This window comes from Haliotis cracherodii, unplaced genomic scaffold, assembly GCF_022045235.1.
Source record: "Haliotis cracherodii isolate W230 unplaced genomic scaffold, xgHalCrac1.p SCAF_5, whole genome shotgun sequence".
NCBI lineage: Eukaryota > Metazoa > Mollusca > Gastropoda > Lepetellida > Haliotidae > Haliotis > Haliotis cracherodii.
The window spans coordinates 66,773,949-66,798,782 of record NW_027266308.1 but is presented as its reverse complement, the minus strand read 5'-3'; the positions used below and the strand labels follow the sequence as shown (position 1 = coordinate 66,798,782).

General features: G+C 40.2%; 1 protein-coding gene across 1 annotated transcript; it reads right to left on the bottom strand.

The window, feature by feature from the left end:
- Positions 1 to 261: 261 nt before the first annotated feature.
- Positions 262 to 24,824, bottom strand: LOC139443850 (uncharacterized). The gene is made up of 19 exons (XM_071224749.1): positions 24,821 to 24,824; positions 24,370 to 24,489; positions 23,868 to 23,942; positions 22,842 to 22,958; positions 21,043 to 21,303; positions 15,629 to 15,767; positions 14,051 to 15,224; positions 12,202 to 13,399; positions 8,440 to 9,839; positions 7,562 to 8,252; positions 7,276 to 7,392; positions 6,667 to 6,980; positions 6,468 to 6,575; positions 5,712 to 5,868; positions 5,420 to 5,603; positions 3,230 to 4,833; positions 1,659 to 2,942; positions 1,034 to 1,540; positions 262 to 530 (listed from the first exon to the last, which is right to left on the bottom strand). Exons 1-19 carry the CDS (start codon positions 24,822 to 24,824, stop codon positions 262 to 264), a joined length of 9,723 nt encoding a protein of 3,240 aa, XP_071080850.1.
- Positions 24,825 to 24,834: the final 10 nt, after the last annotated feature.

Here is a 24,834-nt window from a genome sequence, read left to right as displayed (position 1 = left end):
GTTCTTAGTCTCGATACTTAAAAGTATCACTTTCTACAATAATCAAAACAGAGGGTCTTATGAAAAGATTCACACATACTAACATCAACAGTAATAAAAAATTCTACATTGATATATATATCTGCTGCACATACTACCTGATTATAAGCAAAACGTTAGTGTATGGTAATGATCTATCACAATAAACTATACACCAATCACATTCAGAGGTGTACATATACAAGCTGACATTGATGTAAATCAAATTGTCAATGAAAAAACTCAGTCCATTCTAGTGAAAGTACCAGAGTAGGTTTCGTAAGTGCCAACAGGTGCTTGGGCTGTTATCGTCACGTGAATCTCTGATGTGCTGCCCGGGACGCTGACTGTGACGTCAGTGTGACGTGTAGTGTACAGATGCATGTAGTCGCTGTAGCCAATGCTGGAGCCCACACTGATGGTGTAGGTGAGATGGTCTCTTCTAGGATAAAACACATCTCGAAAGGATACCGTCAAACTGTCCGAGCTCCAATGAACTAATGCTTTCTTTCCTGTGTGTGCAAACATGAATGAAACTGATCAGAGACGAAGGAATGTCTTCAGTGAGTAGTGTTTAAATTTAAAATACTGTAAATTCCTGTACACCTTCATACCAAGTAGCTTGAAGAAACACATCATTATGTGATAAGGAAAATTATACCACAGTTGGTGCATTAAAAAAATTGGAGTGACTTTGTGAATGTTGTGCTACATTATTACCAGCAATATTACTGCCAAATAAACTATGACATCGGTGTGGTTGTGTACTGCAATTATACGTGGGTTAGTGTGGGCGGACTGGCATGTGTTTTATTCCAGAATTCCAATGTGTAATATATCAGTTGAATATATATATCTAGATCAATATGTTGTTTAACGATTGCAAATCTTTTTGTGGTTGTATAATGTGTATACTTCCGATAACCTTTTGAATAGATTTAAGAGAAGAAACCTATGACAGCTTACTGTCACACGATAAGTGTTGGCACTATATGTAGTGACAGTTTAACTGTACCTGTAAGTCTTGGTGCTGAACTGTCTGTAGCCACTGAAGCTGATATTTCTTCGCTGATTTGCTGGCGCATGTTTACAGCTCGAACCATAGCTGTATAGTTCTCCCCATCCTTCAGCTGCACGCTTGACATCTCACAGTACCTCAAGGTGGTGTTCGTCCATTCCTCAATGCCTGTCACCCGACACTGGTAGTGACTGACGGACTCCCGGTCTGGCCATGTCCACTGAAAAGCAAGACAGGACAAAATAGACTGTGGCACGTCTTTCCCATTTTGGCTGTAGCTGTTCTGCACCACAAAGTCAACACTGCTACCAGCAGCTGATGGTGGTCTGAAGAGAATTTGTAGTTCGTCTGACGTGACAAGCGTGTTCAGTTCCACGTTGTTGGTGCACTGAATATTCATGTACAGTCGGAGTCCATGGGATGGATGTGGAACAGGTATCTGGCATGATGTACTGCCCGTGGAGGCAACCCAACTATGGACATCAGATGTCAGTCTCTTGTACCCTATAAACATAAATTACGTTTTTGGAACAATATGTTGACAATAGGCAACAGGGAATAATATGCTTCTGGTTGGCATACATATGTAGATAGTTGGAAGATATCACAACACACACTTTACCTAGAGCACACCAGCATGCAGCAATTCCTGATTCATCGTCTTCAGTTGACCAGGATCCAGATGCGTGTGTTGTTTCAGAAGGTTTGCTACCAGAATAAACAAGGTGGACTTTTACATCTGATATTTTGGGTGGAGTATGGTCGAGCACAATTGGGTCAGAAAGATAATGCGTCCTCAGTCCGGCACCATTCTCAGCTATGACTGTTGTATAAACTGGCGTCCCATGGGTGGCGGTGACTTCCACCAACTGGTGGAATCCAGCTTCTGCATGGCGAAGGGTCTGTAGCTGAAACCCTCCTGGTGTTGTACCAACTCCAATCTCTATGTTCTTTAAGCCGCTTTCAGGGTCCATCAACCTGGTGCATATACCTAGTAGTGAGGGCGTAAGTTGTCGTGTTGTTATTACATCTGACCCTTGTGTTCTCTCTTTGTCTGTGCATAGTTCTATTTCTATATTTGCATCCTGGAAGGTTTCTTTACTCTGAATAGTAACTTCTAAAACAGCTGAGCCATGCATAGTTTCTGTATCAAGTGTAAACTGGTATTCAGCACAGTACAGTGTGTGATTATATCTCAGAACAAATGGGATCTGGATGTGGATGCCACCCACTGAAAACAGAGCCTCTTCATGATTGAGATGATCATGCTGAATGGAAACCCTCACACGATAATGTGAACCAGTGTCTCGAGGTAAAGCAACATTAAATACATTCAGGAAACCAGATGGAAGATTATTTTCCTCAAAGGATATGTTGGTGATGGAGACATTTGTGAAGTTCTTACACACAAATCCATATGGAGGAGTCACATCAATTAACACGGGAAGGGATGTCACTTTGTTACTAAGATGTCCTGCAAAATCCTCTGCTACTACAGACGCTGTGTAATATTGTCCATGTTCTAGATTCAAGTCATCAAAGACAATCGAGTTCCTGAGTGTCACTGTGGTGTTAGCTACAGTTTCTGATGAGTTGTCCTCCTTCAGGTGAACATGATACTGCTTCACACTTGAGTGATGGTCTTGAAATCCATGCCACGAAACACCGAAGGATGAGTTCTCAGACTGTGTCAATCTACTTCGATGATATTCAGTGTTGAAGACGTGTCCACCAACTGGAATGTCTGCATCTACCACAAAACCATCTGAGATGACAGTGGCAGACATGTTTAGGGAGTTGATGGCGCGAATGCCCACATAGTACTTGGTACCATGAGTCATATTTACCACGGGTAAGGATATATCTGTGGTCAGGCCTACACTCTGATATGGCAACAGGTCTGTACCTGGATAAAATAAAAGCTGTTATAGAGATTACGAAAATGAATACGCATATGATAATATGAACTAAACTGCTATATGTTTCCAAAACGACCAGTTTTTATAATTTACCAATAAAATATTGAGATAATGATTACACAGAGGATAATATGAATGTAACAACTGCAGTATGGCCATGGATACAAAGAGGAGAAAATGAATAAAACCCCAATGCCATATCAACCAGAATTTATTATTTTTCAGTCAATATTGAGATGAATATGTAAATCGTATGTTGCTATGAATATATTACCATATTTAGTAACACCAGCCCAGACTATGTATTCCTCGATGTTTGTTTGCGTTTCCTCGAACAATCCTTGCCAACAGGCAGTTATGTCACTGTGATTGCTGTTGAAGATGTCAAAGTCTCTGTTGCACGATGAATCTGAGTCCTTTAGCGCCCTGCCTCTTCTCACAGAAGGGGGTGTGTGGTCGACTCTTATACTTGAGGATGTGAAGACTCTGTATTCCGAATCTGAGTACCAGGCCCTAATGTAGATTACATAGTCTTCTCCATGTTCAAGAGCTCGACCATATGGCAGACAGTGAACAGTCTCAGTCCTCTTCCCAACATCATACCAGGTACTTTCACTAGCTGTAAATATTCCAGCCCCAAATGGTTCGTTAAGCAGCCCCATGCTCCATTCATATCGTTGTATTTCAAATGTTGTCTCCCAATGTCCACCAATACAAGACAGAGAAGGTATGGCATAGACGCCAGATTGGTTACGGGCTTTAGGATATATTCGGACATCCGGATGCCTATGTGATGTACTATTAGACATATCGCGACAGTCTACGGGTGTAGAAGGTGGATTACACTTCCGCCCAACCACAGCACATGTACAGTCGTCAGTGCAGTAGTGTGTGTCACAGGAGTGGCGCTGTAGTTCAAGTATTCCTTCACGTCTAGTCTTGGTATTTGTTGCTACGACTGATACTGTAACTTTACCAACTGGACTTATTAGTAGTGCAGAATTCTCAGCCCAAATAGATAAAACAATTTTCCCGCCACTAAGTGTCTGTGATAGTTGGATTGTGCTTGACTGCTCCTTCACTGATGGGTCATGGTTGACTGTGATTGTACCATTTGTTAGTTCGCCTCCTTCATACGATGCTCCCACATTTATATGGTAGCATGAAATGTTCGATTCTGCATCTGAAAAGCCATACCAGGTAAGATTGACAAATGTTACTTCGGATCCATTGATGCTCATGGTTTGCCACGTTAGTGGTGGCTTAAAGCCTCCCAGTATCGGAGAAGTAGAATCAATCAGAATGTCGTTGCTGTGTGAGGTTGTACACAACCCTGCCCTGTTACAGGAAGTCACCGACAGTTGATATTTATCTCCATTTCTAAGTCTCTTATCTTTCTCTAGAATAAGTAGGTGATTGGTCTGTGGTCCTAACGTAATCTGTTCGACTGCTACTGCTGCCTCGTGGTATGTTTTAAACGTAAGTATGTGCTTATGTATTGGACTGCCATCGTCTATGAACTTCCACTTTGAATACAGGAGACTGTTATCCCATTGTATTGTGATATTGTCGGGTCCATCTGGTGCTGTTGACATGAACACTGGTCTGTCGATGGCTTTTGGTGCAGTGGCATCAACTTCAAAACTGGGTGAGACAGCCTCGACAAACAGACCCACAGGGTTGTACGCTCTTACTGTGACAAACAGAGGAACAGAAACCGGCAGGTGCAGCCCACTTGCCAAGTAGGAATCGGAGAGGGCTGTGTTGGTGAAATTCATAATGTCACAATAATGCAATCTCTGTCCAATACAGCACTCAAAGTGATGGATTCCTGTCTCTGCGTCGTCAAAACCAACCCATTTACTGTGGACATATGATCTGCAATTAAATGTCAGTGAAATATAAAAATATGTATCTTAAATATTGAGTCGGGGATAGGAATTCCAATGCAATTTGCAAATGTGCATAAACTATACTAATATGGTAAGTGCAACGAAATTGTCTTCTGTTCTAAAAAACATAAGCTTCCAGTCCACCAATGATCTGACATCATTCAATAACCATCATAAAACCAATCCACTCCCACTGTTTTACCCACCTGGACTAGAAATACAGGAGACCAGTGCATATTTAGATCTATGTATTCAGAGTGACCAAAAACTCCACAAGACTGTATGACAGGAGGGATGACTTAAACTTTCCAACTGTCAACGTTTTACCTGATTCCATCACTATTTGATAGTGATTCATAAACACATGCTCGTGATATAGTCGGAATCGTACAATCGATTCTGCTTTTATGATACTTCATTTGAAAGGGTTTTTATTGTCATTTGCAAATGTAAAAACAAGTTTAGATGGGGAGGCTGATACATCAACCGTTGATGATCTGCATGAGTGAATAAATAGTTGACACAATAATTATCTTACTTGATACACTACAAATGTATTCGAAACAATTCACCTGTGACCGTGATATTTGGTATGAGTGTCAGTGTGACCGACAAGAACAACACCAGCTGCAGGTGAGGATCCATCCATAACAACGCCATCAGAAGATGCAGTAACACAGAGCCCTGCATTGTTACATGCCTCTACTGTGCTGTAATACTTCACTCCAGGGATGAAGGCATGTGTCCAGTTATAACCTGAAACATTATTCATATACAGTATACTCTCATGTGTGTTCACGTGTAAACAGAAGCTATGTAATACATTAACAGTTAATTAGAACAACTTTGATGCTCTATACGTACTTGTCCGAAGTCCAACAGACAGAAGAGGCTGAACATCCAAAACCCCAGGTGAAGTTCCAAGTCCTATTCTGTAGCCCTGGATGCCAGAGTGAGGGTCGTCAAATCCAGTCCAGTGGCAACCTAATTCCGTTGTGCTTGTTTGATAGTCTACTTCATCCTTAGAGAAATGATAAATGTTTATTTGTTGTTTCATGCAGCACTCAGCAATATTCTGCGACTTTCATTAAAATGGTAATAAACTGCATAAACCAATGTGGATTCATGTTCCAAGCTCTGTCAAAGGAAAGGACCAATGCCGAAACACAAGGGAAGTAGCTATAAATATACGTTGATGAACATAATGTAGAATGTATATAAACAACATTTGATGAAATATTGCCATAAGGGACAGACCCTTGATATCCTTGGGGTGGGGTGTATTGCTGCGATTTTGAATTGAGATTAGATATATTTTCAGTTACAGCTTCAGCTACAAAACCAGATATTTAAAAATATTTAAAACCTTGAGTTTGATTTTTCTTAAAGACTAACACATTGCAACAATGTATTTATTTTTGTAGCAGGCATTTTTGTTATTTTCCAACAGTCTGAAGCGTAATTATCTTTTCAAGAATTTTGGGGAACAAATGATTTTTTTCGGTAAACCCACAACCCCCGGGAAAAGTTATGAAATGGGCGGTCCCTCAACACAAAGTTAATTTGTCATTTGAGATGGGTTATAATTTACCTTTTTGAAATGTTACATACAAAAATCACCTTTATGTCCTCGTAACCATCTCGAAGAATACCAGCATGTGGTTGGGAGTTGTCAATGATGAATGGCTTGGATGTGCAGAGAGACTGAAGCTGGGCGTTGTTGGTGGCCTTTAATTTAAAGAAATACAGAGAAACAATTTGTAGCAACAATGCTCATGCTTCAACAACAGTGATTCCTTTTATGTTTCTTATTGTTTACCTGAATTCTGATTTCATAAACATATCCTTCAATAAACGTATCATCAATGTGAATATTTGCAGATTTAGTTCCCGTGGTGAAATGTAAATGTGGCATCTCTGTGTTCACCGATGTGAAAATATTTAGATGGTAGGAGTCGATGCCACTTTCAGGGTCGTGGATATTCCTCCAGTGGATGTGAAGTGTCTTTGTTCTCAAAACCTTCTTGTGCGGGAACAGTCCTTCAACATGGATCTCACCACATACAGGTGGAGTCAGGTCGGCTACTATTTCAGGAGAAATACTCTCTGTCATATGACCGACATGGTCTTCAGCTGAAATATATGAAAATGGTGCATTTAATTTTCTGTGTGTATATGAAATGCAGTTGATGAAATTGCAATGACTAAAACTGCTTGTGAAGTGACCGCCAATACAGTTTATGAATTTCTGTCAGATTGTTTTCCAGATTGTCTGATTTTTACAATTATTTTCACAGATACCTGGGATCACCAACTTGTGCTAGTGATTTACAAACACATACTTATGATGTAGTCAGAATCATACAATGGACTCTTATGATTATAGAAATGGATTTTGTTGATTTTTTTTATCATTCCATATAATAACCTTTTATGGTGACAAAGTACACTTCTCCACTCTTGATTGAAAGATCATGTGCTTCAAATGATGTGCGTTCACCAATCATTGTCCATGGTTTGACATTTTGACCATGAGGATAGTTCCCTTAAAATATAAAGTTCAACGTTAAACAATGTTCAAATGCCAATTTACGAAAAAAGTGCTTATAAAACAAACATAACTTAATTGCTATCAGACTCATTCAATGCATTTTATTCTCTCTTAGACGATATATAGAATCAGATGTGCTTAAAATATTTCAACAGCTTCATACCGATTGCAAGTGAGTATGATTTGATTGCATGAGCATAGCCAAGTCCAGGTGGCTGCTTGTCAGAAAACCCAGACCATGTGATGGACATATGTGAGGAATCTGTGATGAAGCCTGACACTGTGTTAATTACACTGACAGAACCTCCAACAGGAGGAGTCTTGTCCACCACAAATCCATTTCCACAAATGGTGAAGGACGATAGTTCCTTTTCTTTATTTCCACTGACATTGGCACAAATATAATATGATTCAGCATCGTCAAAGTCTATCCAGCGGAACCTGACAAATCCAGTTTGTGTAAATTTCCATGCCAAGCATGATTCATCCGAGTCACAGTCATACACTGGAACATGTGGACTTCCTCTCATGATGAACCATGTGATGTTACGTCCAGCTGTGTTGGTGATGATAGAACTCACTCTGCTGCTGCTGTTGATGAAGTCAACATCCAGCTCATGTAGCAGTTTTAAACTTGTGCCTAGAGGTTCACTGTGGAGAATATCCTCGACATTAGCCAGACGTTGATCATCGGCTGGTAGTTCAAACAGTGCATGCTCACTGTAAGACTGAGCGTGTGGGTTCAATGTCAGCTCCATACATTTAGAACCAAACTGCCCCGATGGGCAGAACACTCGTACACAAGTAAACAGCTTTTGATATGAGTGGATTGGTAGCTTCAAGCATCTGGATGTCTGAAATAAGAACCAATGATTCAATTTTTGCTTTCAGTTTGATATATGACAGGCAGAATATTAGATCTAGTAATAGATTATGAATACATGTCATTTGTATCACTGACATGCATTATGCACTGTTTTGTTTGATTCTGAAATTATATATCAATTATATATTGCTTAATCAGATTCAATGTATATTTACCTTGACATCACAAGAGGCTGTTTCTACTGGCATCCATCTTGTAGCTGGACTGGTATCAGATTCGGACTTGGTGATTGCCCACTGAATGATGCAGCTCCGAGATACCTTTCTAGTTGCTGCACACTCAATACTTGCCACTTCAATAGATATGTTTGTACAAGCTCCAGTTTCATCCTGTATTACAGAGACCATATTCCCAATCTCTGGAATTCCAAATAGCATTACACCATCAGACAACTCACTTGAGAGGCATATGTGTCCATAGCAAGGCGACACAGAGGCCAAATAATGCTGTCCACTTTTCAGATTTAAATTGGTTAAATGTGCCGTGGCCCTTCCTGCTTCAACCCTTGTTTCTCTGATGATGCTGACACAAGTCTCGGAAGATTCATTGTTACATAGCCTTTGCAGGAGGTGGAGATGGTAATGAGTGGCAAACTTCATGTATTCGCTTTTGGGCTCCCAGTGCATTATGTAGGATGCCGTTGAGACCTGGTAGTCAACATCTTGAACACATCTGTACATATAAATGTTTAAACTGCTTCCGTTTGATAAACTCAACCGGAACTTTGCATTTGTTGTAAGAGGAAAAAACTGTACTTGATATGTTGAATTATCTATCACGTTGCTTCCAGTTGTGAATACATCATCGGACAAAAATGTGAAGCCTTTGAAGGTAGTGATATTTTTAACTACAGTACTGTAGTGGTGTCCAAGATGCAGTGGTTTGTCGAATGTAACGTTCACGATCATGTGGTGAGAAAGGTTATGTAAATCAAGATAGTTAACCAACATCTCTTCATTTAGTTCACATGTCGGACCATCAAAAACAGAGATGGAATTTGGGGCATCTGCCACAATCATAAATCCATCTGATGATGAAACAGACTCTCCACCCGAACATTTAGCTCGTATTGATGTGAAGTACCTTGCAAACAACTTGAGAGAGGATGAGTTAATGCAGGCAGTGAGGGTGTCCATCCCAGTGACAACTGTAAACCCTACCACGTCATCCATACCTGCTGATGACCCGATACCGATCTCATACGTAACGTTTCTGTGATGCTTGAATCCAGACCAGTGTGCACAAGCAGAATAGTGCTGGTGAAAGTCAACATCTATCAAGGAGTCTACATCTGATGGATCTACATCAATGACAACAGCTGGACCTGGAGGGAACAGCGATGGAAGACGGATCGAGTCAGTTCTTACAGTTGTGAAGTGGCCTGCTGAGTTGTAAACATACAACTCAAAGAGACACGTCTTTCCCAGTTCGGAGTCCTGATGCTGCAGAAGAACTAATGGATACTGAATACAGCCAGCATGTCCCTCAGCTTTACACATCTTATTTGCCCCAGAAGGACTCTGCAGGATTGGTGTGACATAGTCCTCATCCATAACTGTAAAAAACATCATACAACCTCTGTACTATGCAGTTATCAAATGAAACATAACATCAAATCACAGTTGCATACGAGATACATTGGAAGGAAAGCTATGAGAAATATGAATTTCTCATATCAATTGACTGTGTAATCAAAGAACAGTTTGGCATCATTGACTGTAAACGTCCTTGGATAGTAACTTTCTACGTTTTGATATTAAGATATTATCTGTGAGCGGTGACCAAGATTTTAGCACATAGATATTTATCATTATTATAAACATGTAGCTCCATCTCACTTTGACTTTTTACGTTCCTTGGCCGTTTTATTCTGATTATGACTTTGCTATCAGATATTGTTGAAATTACCCATTGTTTATGGTACATTTCCTATCAATGCACGCACTTCTTTTGGAAGATGATCTATCTTAAAAAATTAGATGATTTGAGTTGATTTGAGTTTGATTATTTTTATATGAAAATGTAAACATGACTTTCATATCACTACCTTTAACTTTATTCTAGTTTCCTGAGCCTATTCATAAGTTGATTTTTTTAATTGTTTTCAACAGACTGAAAATGAACCAACATGACCATATATGAGCCATATCATAATGGTAAACATCCACCTAAAGTTTCAGGGGTGCCCCTCTAGATGGTTCAGAAAAAAAACAAGCCAAGGTTAATTGGCAGACAAACAATTGACAACATCAACGTAGAAATGTTACGGACATGTAAAACAATAGTAATGTTTGTTTGTTTGTAGTTTAACGCCACACTCAGCAATATTCCAGCTATATGACAGCGGTCTGTAAATAATCGAGTCTGGACCAGACAATCCATCATTATGAGCATCGATCCACGCAATTGAGATACGATGACATGCATCAAGTCAGCGAGCCTGACACCCCCACCACCCACCCCCACCCCCCCCGATCCCATTAGTCGCATCTTACGACAAGCATAGTCGCTTTTTACGGCAAGCAATGGTTGCTGAAGACCTATTCTAAGGGTCAACAATAGTAATGAAGGATAAACTATACCCTACATATACGAGGGCCATTCAATATATAACCAGCCTAAGCTATTTATCAGATCTTAACGGTTGCATGCTTGTCACGTGCTGTGCGCCAATGTATGTCACGTGCATAGACAAAGTTTCACTGAGGAAATTGTATTTGAAGTCACACATGTGATCTATAAAGATGGCAAGGGTAGATTCTGCCAAATTTTCGTCAAAGGTTGAATACAGGGCTGTTATTAGGTACCTCTACTTAAAAGGGAAACCGGGAAAGGAGATACATGATGAATTGTCATATGTTTATGGTGACAGTGCACCTTCGTATGCACAGGTCAAATTCTGGGTTGCAGAATTTAAGGGGGGTCGGGTGAACCTGGAAGATGAGCCACGCCCTGGCAGGCCTGTAGAGGTGACCAATGACCAAACCAGTGACGCTGTGAGACAACTGGTTGTCAAAGACAGGCGAATGAAGGTGTCAGAAATGGCCAAGGCCTTGGACATTTCAGAGAGAAGTGTCCATACCATTTTGCATGATCGTCTGGGTATAAGGAAGCTGTCTGCCCGATGGGTCCCGAAATGTCTGAGTGATGATCAGAAGGCTGTACGTGCGTCAATGTGTCAGGCACTTTTGACGCAATGCAGTCGGGATTCAGACAACTTTATGGAGAGAATTGTTACTGGTGATAAAAACCTGGGTACACCACTATGACCCAGAAACCAAAGAACAGAGTAACCAGTGGACTCGCTTTGCTTCACCCCGTCCCAAAAAGTTTAAGACTCAACAATCGGCTGGCAAAGTCATGGCAACCATCTTTTGGGATACCAAAGGGGTCTTGCTCATTGACTACTTGCCACGTGGCCAGACTATTACTGGAGACTACTACTCCGATCTCCTGGACCGTTTGCGGACTGCCTTTCTTGCCAAACGTCGTGGAAAGATCAGAAAAGGTTTGCTGCTCCAACATAATGCCAGAGTGCATACCTGTCGACTTGCGGTTGCCACAGTGAAGCGGAAAGGGTTCAAAGTATTGCCTCATCCACCTTACTCACCAGACCTGGCACCAAGCGACTACTTTCTCTTCCCAAACTTGAAGAAAGAACTGCGTGGACGTCATTTCCGGTCCGATGATGAACTCACGACAGCAGTGGAGGGGTGGTTACACGAACAACCCCATGGCTTCTATCACAACAGGCTTTAAACTCTCACACATCGCTGGACAAAGTGCATAGACCTCAATGGTGGTTATGTGGAAAAAGAAGAAGTGAGGAGCAGTAGCAAATAGGTTAGGCTCGTTATATATTGAATGGCCCTCGTAAATTCAAAAGTATGTATATTCAACTTGCACCTGATACTTACCTGCCCGATATGTAACTGTAAACTGTTGACGTACTTCTTCAGGATCATAGAATGTGTCATTAGTCCAGGTGACTCTGACATGATCCACAACTATTTCTGGTACGAGTGTCCCGTTTACGTCTGGAGGGGTGTCATCTATCATCACAGGACCGAGTGTCGCAAATGACCCGACACCAGCCTTGTTTTCAGTCTTGATAAATATGTAAAACTCTGTCCCACTGTCAAAACCAGTTTCATGACTGTGGAAACTTGTTTTTCTATGTGTAGATTCATAGTCGGCCACATCTGGTTTGCTGTAAGTGGACACATCATACCCAAACCCTATGTAGGAATCGCGAATCTGGCTTTCACTTTCAATTATGCTCCAGTTAAGAACAAGCTTGTGAAACGGCACATATATTACAGTCTCATTCAGATATGGTAGATCCGTACACAGACTATCGGCTGTCTCATTGTTTATGTAACCTGCATGTACAGTAGGAAAACGCAAATTCCTATCTTGGTTGTAATCATGGCATCGTTCAAGGCACCGTGACACCATTGGAAGATTAGCCATTGTCATGTTAGAGTTGATTAGCCATATGTGATTACCAATGCAATGGAGACTTGATAAAGAAGCTGCTTGGTGTAGATTGATGTTTTCAATAATCGGGGGAGAGAGATCAAACGTGATGCCATCTGAGCAAATAACGGCAGAAGGCTCAAGAGCATTGTTTACGGCAACAAGTGAAGTAAAATATCTACCTTCGGTTGGGAAAACCAGGGATAAACTTTCAGTTGTCGCTTTTTGAATGATGTTATGACTGGCATTTGTTTGCTTCAATTCGTCAAGACTAAGGCATCTGTCTGCTAACCCTACGATGTAATATCGGATACCACTCTCATGATCTATGAAACCTTGCCAACTGATCAGCACATGTCCCTCACTGGTGTAATCTATGTCTGGACCGTCAGTGCTTCCCTCTTGAACAACGCCGACCTGAGGAGGAGACCCATCAACCAGCACATCCAGGTGAGCAAAACTCTTTAGCATGGCCCCATTGGTTATCGAGAGGGTGAAGTAATACTCTCTGTTGTGTTGTCCTGTGTTGGTATTGTTGGCTTTAAGACTAGTGCTGCCTAAGTTGAGCGTATAATTCTGGAATTCACAAGGCCCAACAGATGGACAGTAACAATCTGGCCCGAGTGGACAGTCCACCTGTAACAAGAAATACTAAGATTAGCTTAGACGTGATACCAATTGTGTATTTTCGGATGTGCTGGATTCATAAAGTATTTTGATCCCCGTGAGTTTCGAAGGTTAAAGTTGCTTGGCATCGAATAATCATTATATCATATATGTAGACGAAAAAAGGTAACACAAATGTAATGCACAAAAGATAGTGTTGTATGGTGTCTTCACTAAAACCACAAACTCTAGTTTTGTTTTAAAATCAGTCAAGTAGTACGAATTAATAATTGACGAAATTTACCTTCATGTTGAACACTTTCCCAATCAATGAAAACAGGGCTTGTCAAACATCGGATTGTCTAATATATCTGCAGAAGCAGTGTTATCTCAATCTTCAACAAATCAGTGTGTCCTGGCTACCTGCGTGACCATGCGTCGTCTCATGCGATGTATGTACATTGTAAATAATGTCCAAGACTAGACAGAAATGTTTGTCCATTTGCATTAACACATCTGATCTGCCTGGTTAAGAAAATGCATGTAACATCTAAATAAGGCAATGTCATTTTTATTAATATGAAACAAACTCGAGATAAACTTAATCTGAATTCCAACAAAAAATAACATTTCACAATAAGCTCCAATTTGTGTCCAATTTCAACGAGAAATTTGTGTTACCTGATCATCTAGTTTCCTGACAGGAAGCGCCCCGTTTCCGAGATCTGATGCCACATTAGCTGTCCCAAGCGCCCATAGCACAGATTTGATCCCACTGTGTAAATCCCATGCTCGAAACTGAAGAACCATTGTAGAAAGATCTGTGTTGTTGTGGACGTATATCTGACTCGCTCCATCTCTCACCAGCCAGGTATCAGCAATATCAGCCTCACTCCTGTCTATGTGCACCACAACAGACTCCACAATGGTGTTCAGCATAATGTCCTGGGCCTTAATCCACACTTCATATGTCTCACCATCCGTCAGATTCAGACTAAGACTCAAAGACTGGTTGGTAAAATCAGGAACGGATTCCCACGACGTGTTTGAACCATTGTTGAGACACCATTGATACTTAAAACTGGTGATACCATGGATACTCTCAGTGCCCATGACAGGTACAATGCCTGTAACTTGATCATATACACCTGATATTGCATTGCTTGTGTCTGGTTTCACATGGCAAAAATAATCATTCGTTACATAATGATCATTATGATAACGTTCGTCCCAATCTAACTGAATGTTTCCATGGTGAATTTGCCAAGTATTTCTAGTGTCCGCTGACGCAGATGTGACATTCAATGCTCTATTTGTATTAAGCTCAAGTTTAGATGAATTATCATACAACAGAAAACGTCGAGCAAATCGGACATTTCCAGCAACATCATGAACTTCTAAATATGTAACATACATGGCAGGTTCTGCTGGGAGTGAGACCGAGATATTCGTATTGTTTCCTTTCAGCTGATCCAATTCAAACACATGGTTAGCATAGTCCACATCCAGCGTATCAAGGCCAAGGAGTTTCATACCATAAACATCCACCTTAAAGTACTTCACTCCTGAGGCTTGATCTTGTTTCCCAGACTCAGGATAGGGGTCTACCCAGCCTGACACCCCAACAGTGATGTTAGGAGATTTAGTTGCTCTTGTGGATAGACGCAGGGGACTGTCAGAGGAACATGGGAACCTTGAATCTTTTGTACAGTGAACAGGGGCAACGTTGTCGTACCTGAAGCAAATGGTCTTGCTTTCCTCAAGGGAGTTAAATATGTTGTTGCCAAGGATGTGCCCATCAAAGTTCTTGTATTCAAATGAACCCCCTGAATAAACCTTAATTCGTCCACATAACCTGAAAGCATAATTTTAAATGTGTACACGGTAAAGTCATGTTTAGTGTTGATTATGACGGATATGAATTGCAGTGATAATGTCATGTGCGTGTGTGTTTTTGTTTGACAAGTGGAGTGAATCTCTCCTATAAGTTCTCTCCAGGTCTTAGTAATAAAACAAACCAGCCGAGTAAACACTCCTTGGTCCATATAGCCTAATAATACATGATAAACGTATCATTTTTCACGTTATTGCTCATAATTGTTTAATCAAAGTGCATGCATGGTCAATAATATCAATAAAAAAGCATATCAACCCGAAATTGCATACTATATTTACATATATGAGAATCTGTTGATAATCATATTAGCTCATTCATCATTGTGAGGGACGTATCTGTAAGTCAATAGTAACCCTAGTTACCATTCTCCATTTTGCAGGGAAGATGAACCATTCAATACTTTGTCACATGACATGAGTGCTGAAGGTGTGGATGACGAGAGAGTCGCGTTGCAGTGGCCACCTCCCCTCAATGTAGTGGATGACAGAGTCTGTTCTGTACCTTTAACATAGAAAGAAGTTGGTTTAGTTAAATATTCAAACACCAAACATAAAAAAATTCGCTGTCCATGGTACATTTGATCAATACACTTACATGAAAGGTCATTCTGAAATTGAGTGGATGGCGACAAGGAGTGGGATGTCTAAATTATATGTCAGACATATCATAAAATGTATAACCATGCGTAATGTTCAAATGAGTAGAGTAGTCCATGTCCATGACAAATAACTACCATGTATATGGCCAAATGTTGTCGAAACTGTTAATGCTCTGGAAATCCTCTACGAGGTAGGACACGTTAGTGGAGAGAAGATGATGTCATATAATTTAACAGTTGTATTACTGGGGGATATTCTTCAGTGTTTTTCTACTCAACAATTGGCTTGTTTTTGCATGTGTTTGTGACAGGTGGCACCGGTGGGGTCGTATACTCTCATCTTTTGCGGGAACATCTGGTATCAACACTATTTGAAAGAAAGTCATAAACACATGCGTATGATATAATCGGAATCGTACTATCGATGCAGAGATTTAGTTCTATGCGATATGGAACAGGTTTTGTCGCTGTATTTACATGTTACTCAGTTGTCAGACACAGAGACAGTTGTATCGTCAAAACAGTCCATTGACAAAATTCGAATTCGGTTTAACAACATTTTCCGTAAATATGCTGCGCGGTAGGATACTATACAAAGTTGAAAAATCAAATGTTTTGTCATAACTGAACATGATTCCTTTTAGATACATTCTTCGTGTTTTTGTGAATCCACCTAGTATTAATTCCACGTGTTTCAAATACGTCCTGTAAATATAAAAAAGACCTTGATTTTAGTTATCCCAAATGGTAGCAAGTTGTTGGGTGATATTAGTGAGTGAGTGAGTGAGTGAGTATGGTTTTACGCCGCTTTTAGCAATATTCCAGCAATATCACGGCGGGGGACACCACAAATGGGCTTGGGTGATATTAGAATAACTGAGCAAGGTTATGATTATCCACTGACAGAAATAGTTAGTGAAGTTTACTTATTGAATTGAATTTCTCTATCCACTTAAACACCACCGTGTAAGTAGATTTTATTAACCAATTACTTAATTAACTATCGTAGTGGCCTATCGTAGACTAGAACAATGTACTAATCATTTGAGATTACTATTTATGTTTCAAAGAATTATATTTTCATAATTTTCTAACTGCGGTAGTATATTTACTAAGCTTGTAGTAGGTTTTACTACACTTTAATAAATGGTCGTTTCTTGGTCATTATGCACTCCATGTTGGCAGCTGTTGAATACCATTTGCAAACAAACACGTAAATAACAAATGACATACACAATACAGGTGAAAAATAATGTACAATGATTTGCCGTGCGGTTTAAGGCCAGACGCTCGGATCCGTTGTCGAAAAGGTCTAACCTATTTTAACTATGGTTGACATTCATTCAAAGAAACCTAAAATGTTCGAACATTGTTTGGATAACCGAAATTTCAAATATACTCTTCAAAATGTAATATAATGCGAGTGTTTCAAAATAGGACACAGAAACCATAATTGAAACACTGTTTGAAGATCAATGTACACAATGTTCAAAACATTAATCGTGTCACCTAGACAGACACACGTACACGATACAGTTAATGTCACAGGGGTACAGAAAATGCCAGTAACGGTTGTGCCCACCACGTGCATCAATCACCGCTTGACATCGACGACCCATAGATGCAATCCAGTTGTCAATAACAACCTGTTGGATGTGTTGCCTTTCATGCTGAAGTGCATCAAGAAGCGCCGGAAGTGTTTGGGGCGGTGGATTCCTTCTGCGAATGCGTCGATCCAACTCGTCCCACAGATACTCAATCGGGGACATATCTGGTGACTGGGCTGGCCAAGGTAATGTCTGGATGTTGTTGTGCTGGAAGAAGTCCTGACAAACACGTGCAATATGCGGTCGAGCGTTGTTCTGCTGGAACTGTCCGCCATGAACGTTGACGTGAGGAAGAACGTAAGGCTGTAGGATCAAGTCTTTGTAACGCACACCTGTCGATGCACCTGCCACATGCACGAGAGGCGTCCTACCACCGTGATGAATTCCGGCCCATACCATGACACTCCCGCCGCCAAATAGGACAACCTGCTGCATACAGTTGGGGGCGTGACGTTTATCCCGACGTCTGCAGACACGGTCGCGCCCATCAGCACGTGTGAGTAGGAAACAGGACTCGTCAGTAAACAGTACATTTCTCCACCTTGCACGTGCCCATCTAACCCTCTGTTGGCACCAAAGCAGGCGGTCCGCCAGATGACGTGGGGTCAATACATGACGCCGAACAGGTCTTCGTGCAAAATGTCCAGCCTCCCTCACTCTGTTGATTTTGATCTGATATGCTGCGTACCCTAGGGATCTGTGTGGTTGTAGACGTGGCTGTGGCGGTCTCGGAGGTGTCGCAGCCGGATGTATCGATCTTGTGCTTGGGTTGTCACCTTTGGTCTTCCTGACCTTGGTCTGTCGTCAACTCTGTTGGTTTTGTTGTATCGGGTCCACAGTGCGGAGATTGTCTGTCTGGATACGCCAAAGTGCCTGGCCACTTCTTGCTGAGTTGCTCCAGCTTGTAATCTCCCAATGGCGTTGTTCCGTTGAGCTGCATTCAGTCTTGGCATTCTGACACCGCCTCTACTGCCGTCATAAGGACAGTATGAACAGCCGTTGATGTGGATTTTTATACCCATTCAGCAAGGGGGCTGCATGCCCAAATGCAGGATCCTGTGCTGCACATTTTGTACAGGCGTTGCGTTTGGATGAAGCTGTAAAATTGATCCCCAAACGCTAGGTTTATGTGCTTTGCATGTGTTTTTGCGAATTATAGACACATCATCTTTCTGTTTGACTTATTTGGTTCTCATTTAATGTAATTATTTTAGATATTTGGCAAAAAGTGGTTTTACATCCATGTTAAGTTTCTTTTTTTGAAGAGTATATGTTCAAGAACGTTTAAAGCTAGGCTTAACTGTAGGAACAGTGTGTGCGTCGGCCCTATGTGATGCACGTGAAATGTGTTCTACGTTTGTAGAATTCACTAGACTTTATGAAATAATTTGACACATTATTTGAAACAAATGTGTGTCTGAGAATGTTACTGGAATTAAAAGCATCAATTCGCTCGCTAGTTAACAAATTTGTTACCAAAGGTTAGCATCTTTCTCTTTCTGATTTGGTGGAGTTTATTTCTTGTTTTGCCAAACGTTTCAAAACAATATTAAAACGACACTCTGTAGTTGATTCTGTGTGCTCTTGCTAGTTGTCAAATGCTAAAGTAGTTAGATTGCTTTAAACAACACTGAGTATGGTATTGTTCGTACTATTCTGTGGCAGTGTATTGTATTGTTTAACAATGATTGTAACTGTGTAACATTGTTACTGTTGAGATTCGGTAGACGCTCACATTCCATTGTGTTTGGACAGTGATAAGTCGTCAGGAAATAACTATAGATGCTGGCGTGGTGTGTAAACTACTGGTCCGGTATATCGCGGACGGTGATAGTATGTTACCTCAAATTCAATGTTCTGTGTTGTGAGGGACTGTGTGGAAATTCCCAATAGCATGTTGGGCTGTATATATAATGGGACAAGAGCGTGTTTAGGTATCTCACACGCAGTTTTCATCACATCGGAACTAGCTTTCGTGTGAGGATCGCTGACAATCACTCAGCCTTTTGAAATCCCCAGTGTATTTTTTTGTATTTGATACCGACAACTGCCATCATGTTATTATACTGTCATTGGATATTGTACTGTGCTGTGCATTATAGTTGCTTTGCAGTAATGTGTATTGATTTTGTAAACCTAGTTACTTTTTGTAATACATATGTTGATTGCATACCGCTTATTGGTTGTTTATTTGTTTCACACGAGGTTCTTTTAGTATTTATTCTGGATTAACATATTCCTTCAATTTGGGAATCGTCACGTGACAGTACAGTGGACAGTCCGAATTCCAATGTTTTTTGAAGGATGAGCAACATAGCTTCAAAACTGACGTTAGCAGTTCCTTGTTCAGAAAGACTGCCAGTGTACATTTGTTTTGCCATGACATCCATATGGTGATCAACGCCTTTTCACCATATGCAAGTAACATTTATTCAGATCAGTTGTATTATGTCTCGGGCATGGTTAAAAATATAAATTTAATGTGAAGTGTCCATGATATGTAGCTTTTCCATTGGACAAGAGACCAGTGACATGATCGGTGACATGATCGTTGACATGACAATGCATTTCGACGTCTCTACGTTCAGGAACTGTGATTCTTGAAATGACGTAAATACAGACGGCATATTTCGAATTACCTCGGGAAATCCTTCTAGAATAAATACACAAGAAATGTTTCTGATAATTTAGACAATTCAATATTAAACTCTGCGTTTTTGCATACATTTAAAAGTATCCTCGCTGCGAACCATTTTAGGAACCAAATGAAGAATGAAGTGCGGACCCAACCTGTCAACTTTATACGTTCCTTGGCTGTCAATGACAGTCATCAACAATCTGCAGCCATCTATAAATTTTCTTCAGTATCTATTCTTCACATCACTATATTCACCTATGAATGATCAGCCAGTTGATTAATGATGACAAACACCTAATAGCCAGATTCGATGACAACTTCGCAAATCTCCCCGTAAATCGTGTCTGCCATTCTGTGACTTAGACGTAATTCCTAGCTACAAAACCACCACTACAAAAGAATTTACTAAGGACCTTTTTGACTACACATATACTTATGTCGTTTTTAAGAACTATTGATTTCTGTGACACAGCTGGTTTTTGCATATCTGTTAGTTGAGGCATGAAGTAACACGTATTGTCTGCATGTTTCGAGGTACAACAAGAGGGAAGTAAACAAATGTATGAATTGATTTCGCAAGCTGTGACGTTCACACAGTTTGGCCCTCTCGCTAGTAAGGTTGATACTCCAATGAACTCACCCAAAGTGAAAGTCCAGTCTTAAATTGTTTCTGTAATTAACCGATCTTGTCCATACAACATATCAATCTAAGTCATCAGTATCTATTCCAGAAATGATGTCCTTATTCCAAAAACCTTGACATGTATACGATTTCTTTTTTTGTACTTCATGATTTTGTGATTGCAACTTACTAAGGTCTCACTAACTGATGATGATGATGTGGTTGTTGTTGCTGCTGCTGATACATCCCAAATCACGTTTTAAAGCAAAAACATTTCACCCATAGGATATTTAGTCCAACATTCATTTTACCTGGCAGGCTCCTTGTTACTGTCACGTTGCTGTCCACGATGCCAATGTAGGTTCGACCAATATACACAGACGGAGAGGATGATACTTTCTGTTGAAAGTGTGCTGTGATTTTGAAGGACATAGACTCAGGCTGTATGTTGATATATACGTCTGTCTGTGAATAATAGTCGGTCATGTTGCCAGTGCCGTTGCTTTTCCTGATGTTACCTCTGTGGTCTTCTATTCCAACGTCGCAGGTGAGCAATGTGGCCTTTGTGTCAACTACCCAAAAAGTACACAAAACGCACTTTATGTGAAAGGAATTCATGCAATTTATAAAAACATTTATCATATAATTGATAGGTTTCTGGGCAGGATAAAGCCAACGGATAAAAGTAATTTCCATTGGGATCATATGTGGATATAGTTGCAAATATCAAAGGTCATGTAGGGACTACTTTCAGTGTTTCAGTCGCGCTTGTCATTCGACGATCGAGTCAGAATTTACCATCGGGAATATAGGGAAACTACTGGGGTAATTGGTATCATTATCAAAAGAACTGTCTAATGTACTGAAAATCAGTGTCTTTGTGTTACATTTTATAAGTTTGAGCAAATTTGGAGATATAAATTGCGAAACAATATTGCGAGGGCACAAGGGGATCAAGTTGCCATTTCTGTGCATGTAGACCTCTGCGACTTGGAACCTTTTCCACAAATTAAAATAATTTGATTTGGCCGAAATATGTTACCTTGTTTCGTTTGTGTGTACATATGACAGCACTTCCTAACGGTATGACAGGACAGGCCGACTGTCAACAACGTCTGACCGTGGCTTCCCTTTGACAAAGGGCAGTTACTCTAGCGAACAGACAGATGGATTGCCGCGAAAGGCAAGTAAAAACAAGTTGTGAAGGCAATTGTTATTTTCGTACATGTTGTTTCGCCACTGCATAAGAAACAGATTTTAGTTGGAACTATATTGGCTAATGTCACTTTCCGACTGACACATCACTTACCCTGTTACGTAATATATATATTAATTAATGCGCACATTCCATGAAAACTTGCAATGTTTCGGCAATGGTTGTGAGGGATGGAAGGCGATTTTCAAGCACAGAATTGAAGAATGACATTATGTGATAAAGAGGTTATCACGCTTCTGTGTTTGGGGATGGTAAATATCCTGTATTAGGAATAAACAATATGTATTAAGCTCACCAAGGCTCGCTAAAAACAGTGTTCCTTCCTAATACGGTATATTTACATCCCCAAACACACAAGCGTGATGACCTCTATGTATGCATAGACATTATAACTACAAGTAATCACTACTACTTGCTGGCGAACAACAGCCTGGTTTTATGTTGTAATGTAAAGTCATAACTGTTTCATGCTCTAATACTGCATTCAAAAGAAACTGCCATACACTAGTTGCGATACTGTCCTTCGTTGACAGATTTGCTATTGTATAATATGTATATGTATACCTAATTCAAGTCACAAATTGGTCCAAAATATACCAATAATACTGTACATGTTAACTAAGTGACTCACTAATTAAATTGGAAATTATATCAAAATTATAATTTGTATTTTCACATCGCGCTTGACTGCTTGGTTATTTATGCCATACATCTTTCCTGACGAACCGTTCGCTTATATTAAAACGATTAATATTATCTACATACTACTCAAATTGTTTCAGCAACCAAACACCCACTCACCCACCCACTTAACCAGCCAGCCAGCCAACCAAACAACCAGTCCACCAACCCACCAACGAATCCGCCCAGCAACCCACCCACTCACTCACTCACCGTCACATATTGCACTGTCTTTCCTTCTGAATCCGGCATCACACAAACATGACTTTGTGAGACCATCAGAGCATGTTCCAGGCCAGCACCACCTGTCCTTCACGTACGAGCACGTGGCTGAAATAGTATCAGTAAGATAATGATATGGCACAGTATTTGAAAACAGAGAGTAAATACACCTCTTCCAGCAATATTACAGACATTGGTTTCACACATTTTACATCTCTTCCTCTTATCCACGTTGTCATAGCTTTTTCTAATTTTCATTAACATCTATATGTTTCTTAAATATGCCATCGTTCCCTATTTTCCCACAGCGAACAATCCAGCTCTACTTAACAGTCCTATTCAAGTTCAGTAACCCTGTTTAAAAAGTTATACAGTCTAGTGACTTGTCTCCGGGAAACGGTCGGCCCAGTCGTCTAAGGCGCCGCGAGCCGCTGTGCAGAGTTGCGTCCCTGGGCACGCCAGAAACCTATGATTGTGGGTTCGAATCCTGGTTCGCCCCGATTATGTTTTTAGGTTTGTCAGCACCATACCAGTGCTCGTGGGTTTCACCGAAGTGGTAAACGTCTGAGACCTGCATCACTTCAGGCTTTCCTCCCACATTAAGCTGACACGTCGCGATATAACTGGAATACTCACTCACTTACTAGTGACTCGTGTCACTCCTCACTGCCACATTTGTTCTTTTGATTACACTGTTGATTTGACAAGGAACCTAACAGGCATGACACCACAAAGGACAATGTTGAAAGAACAGAGTGTGGGGGAATACAGACAACATGACACATGGGTTATTACAGAGGCAGGAAAAATACTGCTTCATTATAGTCTGTATGTTATAAATTATATTATCAGATACTCATTATATTACTTATATGCATTCAGAACACACTAGAAAACACATATTATTTATTATTTTCATTTTGAAAGAGACAGGTACTGCTAAAAGTCTAGTATTCAGCAAGAACTGTACTTGATGACAATAGATAACACGCTCAGTGCATGTGTTGATACACTCACCGTCACAGTGTTCCTTATCCGGACGTAACCACAATAGTGAATGTGTGACATTCCCAGTCATATTCTCACAACTACCTGCAAGGAAAAATTGCTATAAGTTCAAGGTTGTATGCGCGGAAGCCAACATTCCGTCAGTATCAGTTCATATCCCTCATGAATTATGGAAATATTATGTATGTCGTCAAATTGAAGAAATATTACCAGATTGTTTAGAGTTATGTGTTAAATTTTCTATGAACAATGACAATAAGCTTGAAACTAATATCCTTGAATAACTAAGCTACTTATGATTTATTACTTGATACATCTTTTGTACCAATGACAAATAGTACTTGTCATATTCAATATGACCGTATTGACCATTTAGGACAGAGCTTAGTTTCAGCACCTTTATCATGTTTGTTCTGATGGCGATAAACATGAAACGGATACCTTTGGATTATAGGTATGTCTCACAGTGTATGTCACTTTACATCAGGAATTGAAAACATATGACACATACGGTAACATTTTTTCTTGTCTTCTTGCATCCGATATATATAATTTGCAGTTGCAGGAGGGGTAACACATCTTCTGCATTTATGATTCTTTTGGTCCAAGCAGTTTTCTAGACGTGGATACTCTGAAACATACAGGGCATCATGTTGTCATCAACTGTAACATAAATATTCTAATTCGAAGTAACTTTCTTATTGTCTGTGTAATGTTACCCATCAATAGACATTGAAAATGTTTGACTGCAGTATCTTGTTTTAATGTGTTTTCTTATGTTCCAATTATGACCTTTGCTTTCAATGAATAATTACCACCTTATCATTTTCTCGGTAGAACAGGCTGATATCATAAGACGTTGCAATGACCTTTGAAAAAGTTGAAATCACTTTTTGGAATGAAAGAATGAAAAAAATGCAAAGCTAAATATCAGAACAAGGATATAATTTTCCTATATTTACCCATTTTTTTTGCA